The 18,256-nt window shown below is 43.4% G+C and overlaps 1 protein-coding gene across 3 annotated transcripts in view; it reads right to left on the bottom strand.

Moving 5' to 3' along the window:
• The window catches only part of Dscam (DS cell adhesion molecule), a 625,088-nt gene that overhangs the window by 501,726 nt on the left and 105,106 nt on the right, over positions 1-18,256 (bottom strand). For all 3 annotated transcript variants that reach the window (XM_036203115.1, XM_036203114.1, XM_036203116.1), the window contains exon 2: positions 4,178-4,495. In XM_036203115.1, coding sequence (XP_036059008.1) covers positions 4,178-4,495 — 318 coding nt within the window. The remainder of the gene's footprint in view (positions 1-4,177; positions 4,496-18,256) is intronic.

The raw sequence follows: 18,256 nt of genomic DNA on the forward strand, positions 1-18,256 counted from the left end.
AGAGCTTCAGTGCTTTAACTGCTTCACCAAGTCCCAAGTTTTAAACTGTTTTTTTTTTTTTTTTTTTTTAGGACTACCATTTCCCTTCTTGGTTGACTTATTACCTCGTGAGTTATTTTAATACTGCTTCAGACTTAATAGTCTGTATCTTTAGCTCATCACCATCTCTAATAGGATGGTATTATGGCGTGACACGTTTAGTAAAAGAATTGTGCTATTAGATTTCCCTGACTTTATGTTAGGGTTTAATGCCCTGGCTGTCAGACATTCCCCTTCTGCATACCACACAAGACACAAGTATCATCTTCGCTTAAATGTTCAATTACATTTTATGATATAAAATTAGTACAAAGAGACATCAAAGATAGGTAAATTCTTCTTAAACTAGCACAATACTATTCTTGCTACAGGCAGACCAAAAATGTATGCATTAAATGCAGGAAGAGTGGCGGTAGTCAGGACCTTAATCAAATATCAGCAAATGGCTTAGCAGGGTTCCTGCTAAAACTAGACACCAGGACAATAGCTATGGGGGACTATGGCTGAGTATGGCTGAGAAGACAGGATTCAGAAGAGCCCAGCTAACCATCAATACAGAAGAGACTCTCCATCATTACCCGTCCCCTTTAAGGACAAGAGCTCCCTATGAATAAAGCTGCTGTGAGTATCCACATGTGGATTTCTACGTCCTCCATCAAGAAATATGAGATATAACAGAGGCAAATCCCAGGCTAGTTGGTTCTTGCTCCTCCAGGGCCCAGTCCAGGAAATTGTAGGCTTGTGTATTTGTACCTTTCTGGGTGTCGCCTTTGTTTGCTTTATTGTTTGTTCAGATAAAAGGCTTCTGCTACTCCACCTGGGCCATACGTTAATGCTATTAGCCACAGTTTCCTCAGGAGGAAGCATGTGGTGGACATGTTTGAACTTCCTGAGCTCCTACAACTCACTGCAATTTGCTAAATGGCACACACAGACAGGCAAGAGACAGCACCATGACAGAGGCCCATGTATACCCAGTCTTTGGACAAAGAAGTGTTTTATGTTAGAACTATGAATGCATGTTAATGAGGCACAGGAAGCAGAAACAGCTCCACTTGCAGGCACTGAAGCCTAAGTCAGAATCATGCAAAGACAGTAAGAATCAGAGGTCAGAGAGGAACTGGGCAAAAGAGGAGAGGTCTGTTGTACTCATAAACTTCTCAGAGCTGTGGTTACCTGCATCAGACCTACACAAGATTAAGCCATGCAACACTTCAGCATGGAAGGGGAGGAGATCACAACCACCCCCATACCACTAAAGCTGAGGAGATTTTTGAAAGCTGATAGCTACTGGAGGAGGGAGAGTCAGTTTCCTTAAGAGTGTGATCTGTGATAAATTGACTATGATCCAGAGGAAGGCCCTTGACACATGTATATATGGGCAACACTAATTGAATTCAGTGGGTTATAAAAAAGAAAAAGACATAAAGGGGGATGTTGGAGTATATCCAGGGGGAATTAGAGGGAGAAAAAAAATGGGATTGGGGAGAATATTCTCAAAATACATTATATACATGTACGAAACTTTCAAAGAATAAATTTTAAAATAAAATAAATAAATTACTGAACATTGGTGAGAATGTGAACCCCATGCTGTGAAGAAAACGTGTGGGTGCGATTCCAGAATAATACCCATAGCAGCCTAGAGGGACAATTCTGATGGGTGACACAGGGGCTCCATGAGTAAAACTCCTTCAGCTCCAGCCTGTGCCTCGCTGTCAGAGATGACACAGTGTTCCCTCATTTGTCCTTGAAGGGCCATGTGACTCTGTCTTTACAGACATGGGGAGCAGCATTTGCAAACATTTAATAAGCAATCCAAGATTACAGTGGTGCTAGGAGGTTGCTTAGCATGTGATAGTGCCTGAGTTCAATCCCCAGTACTGAAGAATAATTAGATGAATAAAATAAAGGATTAATACAAGCATGATGTGTTCATAACAGGAAGCATAATTAAATCAGAAAAGATGGTGTGGAGACACGGGTGTCCATGTTTCAAGTTCACTAACAGCAACCATGCAACAATGCAGAAGGGGACACCAGGCACACAGGTGCCACATCAATCCCTTCAAAGCTTCAGCATCCAGCACAATCGATTGGTTCTGTAACAAATTTAGAGGAAATTGAAGTGAGGGTGCTGGGGTGATGGCTCGGTGGGTAAAGTGTTTGCTGCATAAGGACCTGAGTTGGGATCCCCAGAATCCATGTAAAAGCTGGGCCTGGTAGCCCATCCTTGCAATCCCAGTGCTGGGGTTGGAGGGTGGGCAGAGACAGGCAGATACCTGGAGCCCTCTCCCAGCTAGGCTTCTCAAATCAATGAGCTTCAGACTCTTAACAATAAGGTGGAAAGTGACTGAGGAAGACAGCCAATGTAAGTGTAAGTGTTACATGTACATACACCACTCACCCACCCCTCAACACCAAAAACAAGTGAGCACTGAGCATTGAACCAGTCTACCTGACAGAAAACCCAAGTCAGAAACCATGGATCCAAACACAGAGAAAGCTATCTGAACTTCCAGGTCTTTCTATAGTTGTACTTTGTAGACTATAAATAAAAGCTCTTAGCACCTCAATAATAAGCTCAGCTGCCAAAGGTATCCAGGATGTCAGGCTAAGAGGTTCCCTACCCAAATTTCATTTGCTTATTTTAGCAATTTGACATATTTCATGTTCCCAGCTCCTGGCTAAAGCCAGTCTTCTACTTGTTCTTAGTACATTCTTTGCAGGTTTTTGAACTGAGAAGCTGGCAATGTGAGTCACTCCTGAATGAATAATTGTTTATATCAAAGTGATCATATGTAGACATTCCAAATACATCACATACTTTGCTCATGCCCTGGTGTCTTCCAGCAGCACCTCCCCATCTACTGAAGAAAAAATTCTTAAGCTCCCAGTATTGACTAGGACAACTGTGAATATCACACCTGGTCATTCACTGTGTTATGCCACCACCATGCCCCACCACTCAGGCATTTCAGATACCCAAATTCTATTTGCTAGCAGGGCTCTCCTAGCTGGGAGTTTACATTACAGGGCTTTGTTAACACCATAGAAGGCCATGGTATGTTCTGTGCTGAAAGCCTCTGGGGTCTATGAATCTTAGGATCTAGGAGCTGACTTTGTAACAAGAATGAGCTTTAAAAGATACAACATGTTCTTTTTTTTTTTTTTTTTTTTTTTTTTTGGTTTTTTGGTTTTTTGGTTTTTCGAGACAGGGTTTCTCGGTAGCTTTGTGCCTTTCCTGGATCTTGCTCTATTGGCCTTGAACTCACAAAGATCCGCCTGCCTCTGCCTCCTGAATGCTGGGATTAAAAGCATGTGCTACCACCACCCAGCAAGGTATAGTATGTTCTTAAAAGGAACACATTTCAGCAACACGTAATGCCATCAGGAAGGTGAACATAGCCTTTTTATATCAATGGCAAAGTGAGACTATTGGATCAATTCTCTTTCCATTATAGCATGCATTTAGGCTATGTTTGTTTTCTTCTCTGCTCCAATAGTGGCCTTAATTTCTCTCCTCCCTCCCTCCAGGAAGCACATGGGATAGACAAGCAGGGAACTGAGTGGATGCATACACAGGGGTGAGCCAATGGAAACATGAGTTGAAGTACAGTCATGTAAAAATACAATAAAGTTGGCATGGTAACCATTAAATTCACATGAGTGCACGAGTATAATCTTTGGACACGTGAGTATACATATGTACTCATGGCACAGGGACAGAGGATCACAGCAGGTTCTGCTCTATTCTTTTCCACCTTATTCCTCCTGAGACCAGACCTCTCTCTGAACCCTGAGCTAGGCTGGCAGTCACAAACCCACAGAGACCCTCCTTCTCCACCCTTTACAGTGCTGGGGTTACAGGGATGTGGCCACATCTGCCTTTTTTACTTGTATGTTGGTGGCAGAATACAAGCTTAGGTCCCCATACCTGTATAGAGCCTTCTTCCCTGCCCACAAACCATTCCTTTCTATATTTAGTTCCAGCACTCCTGGACACTAAAATCTAGTGAAGGAAACTGTAACCACCAGCATCAGCAGTATCCCCATGAGCTAACGAGGTCCCCAGGTCTTCAGCCATTCTGTCTTTCTCCCCCCATCCAAGTAGGCCCAGGGAAGCGGGGGTACTCACCAGCCTTGATGTGGACATCCTGACTTCTAATCTTCCCTGAAGGGTTTTCAGCTGTGCAATAGTAAGTATTGTCATGGATTAAGGTGCTGAAGCTTGAAGGAGGGAAGGGGAAAATTTGGAGAGTGCCGTTGGGATGGACGTGGCGGATCCCGGGAACATCGTAGATCTCCTCGCCCGTCGCTAGGTACCATCTGAGAGTCACAGGAGGGATGCCTGCAGCCGGGCAGGGCACCAGCGTCCCCGACGTGCTTGCAAACACTACCTCTTGCAGCGATGCATTGACAAAGTAGAGGCTGGAGTGGGGCTCTTCACTGAAAACTGCAAGAGATAACACAGACCTGTAGTCAGCCTGGCCTCTCAGGGTTACTCTGAGAAACAACAGGGGACTCCACTAGACTGGGTGGCTTAGCATTGCTCAAAGCACTACAGAGAGTCTGGACCTGGGAGGGAAGGAGTGATGCTATGTTCATACTCTGCAGCAGAGAGGCAATCTCAGGGGGACTTAAGAGCCTTTAGTGCATGTCCCATGACCTGCTCCATCTCTGGTGACCACAGCTGTATTCTGTATTAATTTCAGATGCATGGATTCCCCTCCTCCTCCTCAATAGAAGCTATATTTCCTGGAGACTAGGGCCTGGCAGTTTTCATTCTGGGGCGCAGGCTCCAACTGCAAATGGGCCCTCCATAACAAGAAGTAGGGAGTGAAACACCACAGTGAAACCCTAGGACTGAAGGCTCTATTTACCAGCTACATTAAGACCCAGTTTTGAATGAAACAAGCCACCATTTTAAAAGGTAAAAACTAAATATGACATACAAAGCATTTTAAAAGAAAATGAAATGTCATAGCCACAATGCACATTTTGTTGAAAATTTGTGGTAATAAAGAGAACTATGACAAGGCATCATGCCATGCTTCCACTCTGCCATTTCTGCTCTGACCTGGATGTTTGTCTTTGCAGACAATTTACCCAAGTGCCTATGCAGTTACAACATGCCAAGTCATACACAGAACCCCATGTTTCTCTACAGAGATCACAGGAGTGTCTTCGTGTTCTTCTTTGATTACTCTCAGAAATATTTTACTCATCTTCTGACTTAAATCATTTCTGCTTTAATGCCCAGGAATCAAATCTACAAACCTGTCCCTACACATCTGTTTTTTTTTTTTAAGCTCATTTAGTGAGTATCTGTGTTTTACTCTATGTCAAACATATGAGGTATAGTGTTTGTATGTGAAACTATGAAACTCAACTGTTAAAGCCCAAAATACAAACATGTGTAAGTACAGTGACCAGAGCTGCTCAGACACCCTCCCTTCTAAGAGGAGAAGCACACGCCAGCATGCAACTCAGAGAGAAAAAGTGCTGGTCAGAGACAAGAACACTAGAGTGGAGTGACTGTTCTAGGCAATCAGCATTAGGACCCATGGTGTCATCCCTTGCTCTATGAAGAACAGTTCTGTGAAATTAAATGGGAGCCCTTGCCAAAGACAACATGGAGGTTCTGATGAGTGCCCTGTAGAAGGACAGAAGCTATGAGTAACAGAACCAGGATTCTGTCTTTCTTTTAGGATTTATGTTTTCTCATCTTTGGATTAGGTGTCAATACAGCTTCCCTCCTGTGTGTGGAGTTCTAAGGCTGGTCCTCATAGATGGATCAGGACCTGCCCATCCTCATCTAGTTTTTCTCAGGACTGTGTGACAGAGCGGATGTGGGCTTTGGAGTCAAGTGCAGTTGCTACTAAGTCTGATAAATGAATGCACCCAGCTACTTACAAGTACTCAATTGAGATGATTTGGGGTGAGTGACTTAGCACTGTTTATATAGATAATGGGGCTATAGAGATGGCTTGATGGTTAAGGGCACTGACTTCTCTTTCAGAGGACCTGGGTTCAATTCCCAGCACCCACATGGTAGCTCACAACTGTCTGTAACTCCAGTTCCAGGGGATCCAACACCCTCACACAGATATAAGTGCAGGCAAAATGTCAATGAACATGAAATAAAAAAAAAAAAAAAAAGATAATGGAGCTGGTTTTGGACAAGCAAGACTCAGTCTGTTCACTAAATATGAGGGTATGGTGGGCCACACCCTACTAGGAGCAGAGCCTCAGAGCTCTGGAGGGAGGCTGAGCATGTATGTGGCTCAGATGGAGAACACTACATGTGTAGACATCTGTCTTCCTGCCACTGAAGATGTTGTGCAGGCTTCCTTACAGATTCCAGCTTTGTGACCAATGTCTTCCCACATACCCCTGCTATAAATGCCACCAGTATTGGGCCATTTATTGATGATACATGACACTTGCCAGATTCATGATCTACCAGGATATTTGTTTCATCACTTCTTGTATGCACAGTTTGCCAATTTACATGAAAAGGACTTACAATGAGTAGCATGGCATGCAGCGTGACCTGGCAGCAGCCCTTCCTAGTACTGACCATGTCACGTGATTATTAGTGGTAACCTTATGCAGATCTACAATGAAAAGGTGCCAGCAGGGCAAAGAAAAATGCAAATGAACCATTTGAAGAGAAAAAAAAGCACCAGACTGTGTAATGCTGGAGCCAAGTCCTGTGTTCATGGAGATAAAAAATTAAAAGAAAAGTCTGATGCTAAATGGGATAAAGGGAATAGTAACCTCAGGGTAAGACACTATGCAGCTAAGCTTTCAAATTGTGAAAAGGAATTAAAGGAAAGCTTATGCAGTGAAAGAAACCATCAACAAAAGAAAGCTGATGCAAATGTAATCCAAGGAAGGAGCCAGGTTTCAGCCCTAGCAAGACAGCTTTAACCAAGTGGTTCTGTATTTAAAGTCAAGAAGGACATAAGAAATAGATTGTAGAATTCCACTCCACAGTTAAGGAAAGCCACTGTGGCCAGGCTTGTGGCAGGGGTGTCCCTCCAGAAAGGCCATTGCCTGAAGCTGTGAAGGTGAAACCTGGGTTATGCTGGAGACATGAAGAAGTCAGAGCTATGTGAAGCCTACAGAAGAAAGCTGCAGGTCAACCATGAAACCAGCCCAAAGAGAGAAGTGTGTTAAAGTCAACAAAGCTGAAGGGATTGCTGACTAGGAGGTATGGCCTTATTGAAATAGGCATTGCCTTTTTGGAGGAGGTGTGTCACTGGGTATAGGCTTTGAAGTTTCAAAAGCTCATACCAGGCCCAGCACCCTCCCATACATGTGTCTGTCTCCCTGTCTCTGTCTCTGTCTCTGTATCTCTCTCTCTCTCTCTCTCTCTGCCTATATCTGTCTGTCTCTCTGTGTCTCTGTCTCTGTCTCTCTCCTTCTCCCTGTTGCCTATGGATCAAGATATAGAGCTATCAGCATGTAACGCTCTCAGCTACTTCTCCAGGGCCATACTTGCCTGTGTGCCTACCACCATTCTCCCTGCCATGATAATGATGGACCAGGCCTCTGAAACTGTAGGCATGCCCTCAATTAAATGTTATGGTGTCTATTCACAGCAATAGAACACTAACTAAGACAATCTTGTTTTTCATGTTTCTTGATTATATCAAGAGGTCACCTCAAGCCATTGACCAACACCATCACAACACATGTGTTCATGTACTATATTTTGGGTTGTTTCTCAGAATGTATCCTCATCACTGATTGACACAAGACTATATTCTATGAATGCTTTTATTCTATAAAAGTCTATATGCACTTGGAATATCCAGGAGACACACCTCTGGGTAAGACTGTGAGAGTGCTTCCAGAGAGCTTTGACAGAGGTAGGAAGACCCACCCTGAATGTAGCTGGTGCTGTTATGAACTGAGTCCTAGACTGAATCAAAAGGGCAAAAGCTCCACCTGGGGCCTGGCTGAGGATCTCTGCATCCACTTCCATCAGTTATTGGATGAGAGTTCCAAGACGGCTGTTAGGGTGTTTGGCCATCTGATCACCAGACTAGGTCAGATGAGGCTTTCTCTCGACCATTGCCAGCAGTCTACAGAGGATATATCATTGCGGATTTCTGCAGACCTCTCGAGCACTCTGCCTATTCCTGTTCTCATGTGGTCATCATTTATCATGGTCTGTTATTCCTCCCTTTCTGTTCTTGATCCAGCTGGGATCTCCTGCTCCCCTAAGCTTTCTTTCCTCCAGATCTTGCCCTTCATTACTCCCACTGTCATCCAGGTTGTTCATGTAGATCTCATCCATTTCTCTGTCATTGGGTGATCCCTGGGTCTTTTCCTAGGGTCCCGTTTTCTAGGTAGCCTCCCTCCAGGTGGAGCTCCAGGTGTCCAACTGTCGAGAAAGAGGAGGGACTGCAAGAGCATGAATTGTTGAATCCAAGATTGCAAAAAGCATAGGGACAAATAGCCAATTGAATGGAAGCACATGAATTATGAACCAACGGCTGTGAAGCCCCCAGCTAGATCAGGCCCTCTGGATAAGTGAGACAGTTGAATAGCTTGATCTGTTTGGGAGGCACCCAGGCTGTGGGACCAGGACCTGTCCTTAGTGCATGAGCTGGCTGTTCAGAACCTTGGGCTTACACAGGGACACATGCTCAGCCTGGAAGGAGGGGACAGGACCTGCCTGTACTGAATCCACCATGTTTAAATGAATCCCCAGGGGTGTCTTGGTCCTGGAGGACATGGGAATGGAGGGGAGGGGCTGGAGGAAAGGTGGGGCTGGGGGCGGGAGGGGGGAGGACAGGGGAACCCATGGCTGATGTATAAAATTAAAACACATAGTAATAATAATAAAGAGAAAAAAAGAAAAAGGTATACAGTAGAAATGAGAAGAAAAAATAAAAACAAACAAAAAAAAAGGGCAAAAGCAAACAGCACCATCTCTTTCTGATTCTTTACTGTGGACACAGTATGACCAGCCACTTCACACTTCTGCTGCCATGACAAGTCCAACAGGATGGACTGTAGCCTCAAACTGAGGCAAAATAAACCCTTCCTTCCTTGAGTTGCCTTTGTTGGTATTTGTCACAGCAAATGAAAAGGTAACTAATGCAGTGATTTAATTTTACCAAACACGTAGCATTGGAAACATGTCTGACAAGTGCTACCTGTCCACCATATTTCCATTGCCTCATCTCATGTTACTATGATATTTTAAATGCCCATTCATAATCTTCCAATCTTTCAGAGTTTTCTTTATGGAACTTCTGTTTCACAAAATTACATCTGTTTTAAACATGCTGGGACCATCATTCACAATTAGGGAACAGACTATTTATGGAAGCTGAGAAAAACAGACTAACTCCCAGCAGACATACAGGTACCCAGAGGTTCAAGACAAGCCTCAGCCCTTCACTGTGGAGATGGGGATGGGAGTTTGATCCCATGAGGCTTACTCAGTCTAGATGAGACACATCAGAAGGTGTCATTAATCTGTGCATCCCAAACACCTGGTTGTGGGCAATCTCACACACCCACTCTCCAACACTTCCTAGAGGCCAATGGCAAATGATCTATAGGCTTACAGACCCAGAATTCAGGAGAACTAGTACCAATACCATAAAGCCACCTATGGCATCAATGGTATCATATAGATAGACAGGTGCCTATTGATTAGTGATAGACTTCTCCAGGGCACTGAGATACTGAAGAGCCCACTGTCTAGTGCCCATATGTGCTGTACCCTTCTGTCTAGTAAAATCTTAACAAAAAGATGCAGAAGGGATAGCTTCCTCCCTTGTAAAATATACCTGACATATTCATGACCTCATTCACCCTGGATTCAGCAACTATAGTTGGTTAGAGCTGGGTTTGTTCACTTGGTAAAGTGCTTCCTTTACAAGCATAAGAACCTGAGTTTGATACTCAGAACACATGTCTAAAAGGCCAAGTGTGGTATTACAGGCTCACAATCTCAGTGCTAGGGAGATGGAAATAAGATTCCTAGAGCTTGCTGGTATCAACATAGCCTACCTGGCAAGTACCAGGACAGTGGTAACCTTAGCTCAAAGAAGATTAATGTAGGTGCCATTAAGATTGCTCAGCAGGTAAAGGAGCTTTTCCACATGAGCTTGATGACCTGATTTTATTGCAGATTCCACATAAAAAGATGCCAGATGTGGTGGTTAGCATCCCACCATAGGGAGGTGGGAGGGAACGACCAAAGAATCACCTGGAAGCCTGGAGTACAAACTATGGCAGACAGAAGAGGGACTCCACAACAAGGGAAAGACATAGAAATGATTTCCAAAATTTGTCCTCTGACTTCCACACATACTCTGTGGCATACACACACCTGCGTGCGCATGCACACACACACACACACACACACACACACACACACACACACACACACGCATGCACACACTGCCCCACCACATACACCTGCACACATGAGCATACATACTTTTTATTTTTTAAGGTTTATTGGTTCGAGAGCATCATGCGATACATGGCTGTCATTGGCCTGATAGTGTGTTCCATCAAGCAGTGCTGTTGGATAGTTCACAGTGGCCTGTGGTGGCAAGCAAGTGGGATCATAGGACATGCTCACATCTGTCAGCACTTTTTCTTAGGCAAGTAGATCATCTTATGGCCAGTCATTTCCACACTGTGCACCAGCACCATGTCCTAATAATGGGAGAGCAGGGAGGCAGGGAGAGATGAAGTCATCTGTCCCTACATTCTGTTCACTCTGCCCTTCCATGACACTCAAAAAGCCATGCAAACATCACTCCATACAGTCTCAGCACCTACCATGTCTCTAGGTTACTTTCGTAATGTGGTTGATTCCCTTTTACAAAACCCAGTCTTAGGTTGGCTCTGTGCATGAGGTGTGGGCTTCCCTAGACTTCTGACTTCCCTGACTTCTCTTGGTGATCCTGAGTCTGAGCAAGGCTAAAGGAAACTGAGGCAGGAGGAAGGACAGCTGTGATCCCCAAGAACAGCATGGAGAAAAACACATTTTGTGAACATGATATCCACTAGGGGCTCATCAGAGAGCAGCTTCTTTGACACTGCCCTCCTGAACAGAACTGAACTCTTCAGCAAAGCGTCCTAAGTCAGAACATGGAAATCATCACTAGCTAAGAAATCTGCTTGGATCAGCACAGAGACTGTAGTTCAACATTACAGTTTTCAACTCAAATAAAAACGTGGGTGCTAGCACTGTAATTTTACATTTGAGCTTTCTAAGAAACTGACATTACCCCAAACATATTGTTAGGAATGAAGTAACTGTCATTCTGCAGGGCTAATTAATTCCACCCAGATTTCCGGGGATTTTTCCCCACATTATTCTTCTGCCAATTCAATTGTGTGTAATGTGAACTAAATAAAACTTGGTCATATCTGGATTTATCCTTCCATATCCTGAAAGCAGTCTTGCTAAGAATAGTAAAATCTTTGAAACTATAAATATATGTAAGAAATATTGCTCAATTAAATATATAGTTTGCTGTTGAAGGCCATAACCCAAGAGCCAGCTTGTGAAATCCTTTAAATGACTGCATAGAAAAGGTTAAAAACATTCAATTCTAGTAAAGAAATAAGAGACGTGGAGGATTCTGGCCACTCCTCATATTTTTAAGACTTTTCAACCCTCTTGGACCTCACACCACTGGGCTTAATAATGTAGCATCAATCTATTCTTTATGCTATGCAGCTAAGCATGGTGGTGAATGCCAGCTCACAGGAGGCAGAGGCATAGGGGGGCAGATCTCTGTGATTTCAAGGTCAACCTGGTCTACATAGTAAGTTCTAGGACAGCCAAGGCTATGTAATAAGACACTTGAAAGAAAGAAAGAAAGAAAGCAAGCAAGAAAGAAAGAAAGAAAGAAAGAAAGAAAGAAAGAAAGAGAGGACGGAGGGAGGGAGGGAGGGAGGGAGGGAAGGAAGGAAGGAAGGAAGGAAGGGAGGGAGGAAGGAAGGGAGGAAGGAAGAAAAAGCCTGCAATCTCCAGTCTCAAGCAAAAGGAATCCCAGACTTGTTCAGAAATATTTTGTGTCTGCCATCTATGGGAACATATGAATACAGAATAATGGAATTTCATGCTATGGAATGGCTCCTCTCTGTGATCTAGGCTTCCTCTCCTCGGGGCTCAGTCAGCCTCCAAGTGAATTACATATGTCTAAAACAACAGAAAGCTAACCAGACTGTTTGGCACGAGCTTATGTGAGATCCTGGGGAACCCACTGAAAGCAGCCAGAGGGTCGAACTCTGGAGACGACTTCTCTCAGTTGCAGACTTGGCACTATGTTACAGTTATCACATATGGCACAGGCTCTGGTGACAGAGACTGTTCCACACAAAAGAAAAACAAATCCATGTTCAGCTTTCTTAAAATGCAGGAATGGTTGGGTGACATGGTAGGTCGGGGAAAAGTCATAAAAAAGGCAATAACAAAAACCACCCCTCAGGGACATTCATTGAGACTAGCTCAATGGACCAGGCCTTGGGTAAGTCTAGTGCCATGCTTCAGGACACTTTAGCCTGGAGGACTAAGAGAACAGTCAGGATTCTATCTGCTGAGTGCTCCAAAGGAATGCATGACTAAGCAACCCAAGCCAGGGAATGTGGAAAAGGCTTTCCATGTGATAACAGAAGACAAAACACTCTAGAACTGAGTGTCATAGTCAGGAGAGAACTGGAAGTCTCTTTGCTTGACAGTTTTGACTGTCAACTTTATTAAACCGAGACTCATATGGGAAATCTCAATGAGGAACTATCTAGATCAGGCTGCCCTGTGGGCATGTCCTTTGGGGGTTGTCTTGATTACTAAGTGAGGTGAGAAGATCCAGCACGAAGTTGGTGGCACTATCTTATGGGCTGGGCCCTGGATTGTGTAAGAATGAGAAAACCAGCTGAGTCAAAAGAAAGACAAGCAAAGGAGCAAGGATCCATGCACGGATCCTCTTTCTGCTCCTGACTATGGACATGGTGTTTTCAGTGCCTGCCTTGACTTCCCCACTGTGACGGACTGTAACTTGGAATTGCAAAAGAAATTTGTCACAGCAAAAGAAATAAAACTAGAATAGTGCAGACCACAGCAACTTCAGGACATGGCTGAGCTGTTGTAGAATATTATTTTAAGGTGTGTTACTTTTGTTCATGTTGCATTTGTTTAACTCTGTGAAGTTGTGTTACTGTGCCTGTCTAAAACACCTGATGGTCTAATAAAGAATGACCAATAGCAAGGCAGGAGAAAGGATAGGCAGGGCTGGCAGACAGAAGATATAGAAGGAGAAATCTGAGAGGAAGAAGGAGCCAGAGAAAGTGCAGGACTCCAGGGGACAGCCACCCAGCTACACAGCAAGCCTCAGAATAAGAGTAAGATTTATAGAAGTAAGAGAATGGGAAAAGCCCAGAGGCAAAAGGTAGATGGGATAATTTAAAATTAAGAAAAGCTGTCTAGAAACAAGCCAAGCTAAGGCTGGGCAATAATAATTAAGAATAAGTCTCTGTGTATGATTTATTTGGGATCTGGGTTGCAGGCCCCCAAAAGAGCCAAGGAAGAAAAAAAAACAACAATACTGAGCCACACAGAGGTTTCTTCTGGACTGAGCACCTCCATCTTGAAGCAGTAGCTTTGAAGACTCACAGAAGGCCCTCACAAGACTGTGTCTATTCACAGCCCCACATGGAGGGAGGAGATCGGTCATGAAGTTCAGAAGATCCATAGGAAGTGTCCTGTGAGATCCTCAGGAGGACTGCCCCTCCCTTCTCTGAGATTAGAAACGGGGTAACAGATGAGTGAGGTGGGGCTCTCTCATGCTATAGCCATTGATTCACCCATGCTCCTGTAAGTAATGCTAATAAGCTGGAACTGAATAGAATTCTTCCTTTTATCTGTTGGTGCCCTCTCTACCTAGGGTGAAGAGCTGTTTCTTTACATCCCCTCAGGAGAAGCCCTGCCACAGGAGACCTGAAGTCCTTACATTCTCCTTTCCTACAAATACTTATTCAGCACATGCCAAGTGTCTGGTGCTGGTTCAAGATCCAGGTAAATTAACAATCAAGGCTCACAGTATCACCAGTGCCATGGAATATAGCAAAAAGTCCAGACAAAAAACTATATGGCTTATTCTCAATTCTATAGAAAATAGGTAGTTACAACAGTAGGCGCATTCTGGAGAGAAATGAAAATATGTCTACACACAAACCTGTATACAAATGTTCAAATAAGCATTGTTTATAACAGTCGATGTGGACATAATCTATATGTTCATTAGCTGAAGAGCTGACAAAGTACAGTTTATACATACATTGGAATGTTATTCTGTAATTTAAAACAAAAAGCAATTAAGTACTAACATAAGCTACAGTGCGGCTGACCCTGGATAATACTATACTGAGATTTGAAAGCTGGCCACAGAAGAGCACAGGCCACATGATTATAGTCATGTGACATTTCCAAGAGAGGAAATTCTAGAGATGGAATATAGGTCAGTGGTTTTCCTGAGGCTGGAATGGGGTTCAAGGGAGTCACAGCAAATGGTGCAGGGTTTCTGTCTAAGGTGTCAAAAGTGCTCCAAAATGGACTGTTAAATGTTGCACATCTGTGGACAGATTAAAACCACTGAATTACATACTCTAACTTGGTTCATTTTATGCAAGCAAATTACATCTCAAAAAAGCTGTTTAGAAGTTGAGAGTCAATGCAAGTTTTGAAACAGAGTAGCTTCTGAGGTCAGAATTTGAGGAGGGAAACACATAGACATGAGCAAAGGCCAGAGAAGGATGTCTGGAAGCTACTGCCCTGGCCATGAGAACAGCCCAATCACATAGACACATTTGAACATCATCTCCCCAGAATAAGTAGAGCCCTGGGAGAAAGTCTGTCTGACACAAGGGTGACAGCTTTGTTGTTTGACCACAAAGATGAGCCATGAACAAAAGGGACATACAAGGCAGAGTGGAGGGCAGGGGTAGAGGAAACAGGACCAGCTTTAGTCAGTGAGCTGTAGGGCACTGTCCTTGGACACACATTGGCATAGTCATTGAAGGCTCCAAAAAGAGTTTCCACAGCCTGGGAACAGCATCCATCCTTAGGTCTGATGTCTCAACAGAAAGCACAGGATGACATGAGAAGGGAACCTGAGATGGGTCTGCAGCCACAGGAATGTTTATAAGGTGGGAAAGGACATTGACAGAGGATTTGACCCCAGATACAGATTGAACACTACATGCCAATTAGACACACAGAGAAAACTCTTAATAGTAACTTCACAAAGGCCAATGTCTAAATGGCCCTTAGTCCACTAGGACTTAAAAAAGTACTTTGTGTCAGTCCCTGGAACCCTAGGAAAGGTGGAAGCAGAGAACCAACTCACTAGAGTTCTTCTCTGACATCCACATGTATGCTGTAGTATGTACTCACCTACATACACATACACATACACATGTAGACACATGCACATTATACACAGACACCACAACATACATACACACATACATACATAAACAAAGTTTAAAATTTTTAAAAGCACTTTTGTGTAGCTAGAGTTTTCCTGGTCCTGGCTGGCCCACAGTCAGGACAAATCTCTCTCACCTGCCAGTCCCACAGCTGCTTAGACTCAATTGAGTAAACACACAGAGACTTACATTGCTTACAAACTGTATGGCCACAGCAAGCTTCTTGTTATCTAGTTCTTATATTTTAAATTAACCCATATCTATTAGTCTATAAGTTGCCACATAGCTCGTGGCTTACTGGTACCTTAATCTCGCTTTTCATGGCAGCGGCTGGCTCTCTGCCTCAGCCTTCCACTTCCCAGAATTCTCCTCTCTCCTTGTCCCGCCTATATTTCCTGCCTGGCTACTGGCCAATCAGTGTTTTATATATTAACCAATCATAGCAACACATTTAACATACAGAAGATCCCACAGCACTTTTGCATGTACAAAGCTGCATATATTTCTTTTTGATCTTGTTATAGATTCTTGAAATAGGTCTCGAGCTGCCTTCCACGCTGGCCTAAAACTCACTATGTAGCCCAAGCCTGCCTCTTCCTGCTTCAGTCTCCAGAGTTCTGAGATTACAGGCATGTGCTCTCATACCCCTGGTATGTTTTGTTTGTTTGACTTTGGTTTTGGTTTTAGATTTTATATTATGTTGCTTGTTGCTATTGTTGGTTTTCTGTTTGTTTGCAGTGCTGAACTGGAACTTGGTGCCTCATTAGGTGTAATCATTGAGCTACACTCCCTGTCTCTCACATAACAATATGAAAAAAAAAGCAGGCACAAGAGAGTCCCATCTCTGTTCCCATCTCTATCAAATACAACCAGAGAGAGAACACCGCTCTGGTGCTAGATCCCGCTGTAGATGAATGGGCCCAGGAGGAGGTAGAGACAGGCCAACTACTGTCCTAATTTGTCTTGATCTGGATGCTCTTCAGCTAGCAGAGATTTTCCTGAGCTAGATATTGGGCTCAGCACAGTGACTGTTGTAGTCTACTTAAAAAGTTACGGAAACAGAAGAACATGGGAATACAAAGGGGATAAGGGGAGAATACTATGCTCAGGGACCCCAAACCCACAGAAAAATTATATATTTGGGAAAAAAAGGATGGAAGCCAATCCAGGGTCTCACACCTGTAACTCCAGCACCTAGGAGGCTGGAGGCAGGAGGATAACCACAAATTTGAGTTCAGCCTGGGCTACATAGTAAGTTCCTTGCTGGCCTGAATGTTTGTCTTTTTATTTATTCATCTCTCATACAAGACAACCTGACCTCAGCCTCCACTCCTTGAAGTCCTCTCCCTCCTTCCCTAGATCTGTTGTGGAACATTCATTTACACTGTGTGAAGATTGGTTTAATAAAGAGTTTAATAAGGAGTCACTGTGATTGGTTTTATAAAGAGCTGAATACCCAATAGCTATGTATGAGAGATGAGTGGGATTTCCCAGGAGATAGAGGATGAGAAATGTAGGCTCACAGATTATGCCACAGAGATGCCAATGAGACCCAGAACAAGATGGAGGTACAGAACGAAAGAAAAGTAAAAGCTACATGATAGATTGCAGATTTAAAAATATAAGTTAATTTAAAATATAAGAGCTATTTAGGAACAAGCCTAAGCTATAGGCCAAGCTATATAATTAATATAAATGTCATTATTTGGGATCTAGAGGCCCAAAGAAAAGTCTGATTACACAGATCCACTGTTCCTCTGTTTCCCTTCAGAAAAGAGCAGCCTAAATTATAAAGTAAGACCCTATCTGAGCTCTCACACTCTATAAAAGAAGAAAGAAATGAACAGAATGGCATTATGGGTATCACAGAGATTTCAGCATATTAATGGCTTCTGAGATATCAGAATGTCTGAGAACCGAGGCAGGACACTGGATTTCCAGGTCACAGGCACTCACTTTGAGTGGACATATCATTTGGGTTCAAAATACTTCTATTGATTTTACAAGAACCTATGAGTGGAGATATATATACTGCTTTCTGTAAAGGTCTTCCAAAATGAAAGAAATATAACTCTGCCTTCTTTAAATATGGAAGTATATGGAAGTATATCCTTTTGCTGATTTGGAGACTCTAAACTGCTTTGAGTTAATGCCTTCAAACCCAGTGTTACCCAGACATGACCACTGAAAAATCAGATGAATGATAGTCTTATCATAGCCTGGAAATTATCCAAGTGTCTGAGAAGTAATTCCAAGTGAGGTTATAAAGATGTTTCAGCAACAGCATGCTGAACTCTAATGTATGTTGATGGTACTTGCTGGTCCACAGCACTGAAGTCCTGGTTCAAGTACCTCCTTGTGAAATAAGAGCTGGATAAGACTTGACCTTGACAGACAATTCAGGGAGTCCCATGTATAGTGTGATAAAATAGCCACAGGTGCTGTGCGGCAGTGGCGCATACCTTTAATCCCGGCACTCGGGAGGCAGAGGCAGGCGGATCTCTGTGAGTTCGAGGCCAGCCTGGTCTACAGAGTGAGATCCAAGATAGGCTCCAAAGCTACACAGAGAAACCCTGTCTCAAAAAAATAAAATAAAATAAGGAAAAAGAAAAATAGCCACAGGCACAAAACTAAAAACTGGATTTGACCCCCTGCCTTGTGCAATCACATAGTCAGGTAATACAGTCAGGAAAGCATGCAGCAAACCAACCAGGGACTGCTCACTTCCTGAGAGAAT

This window comes from Onychomys torridus, chromosome 12 (genome assembly GCF_903995425.1).
Source record: "Onychomys torridus chromosome 12, mOncTor1.1, whole genome shotgun sequence".
NCBI lineage: Eukaryota > Metazoa > Chordata > Mammalia > Rodentia > Cricetidae > Onychomys > Onychomys torridus.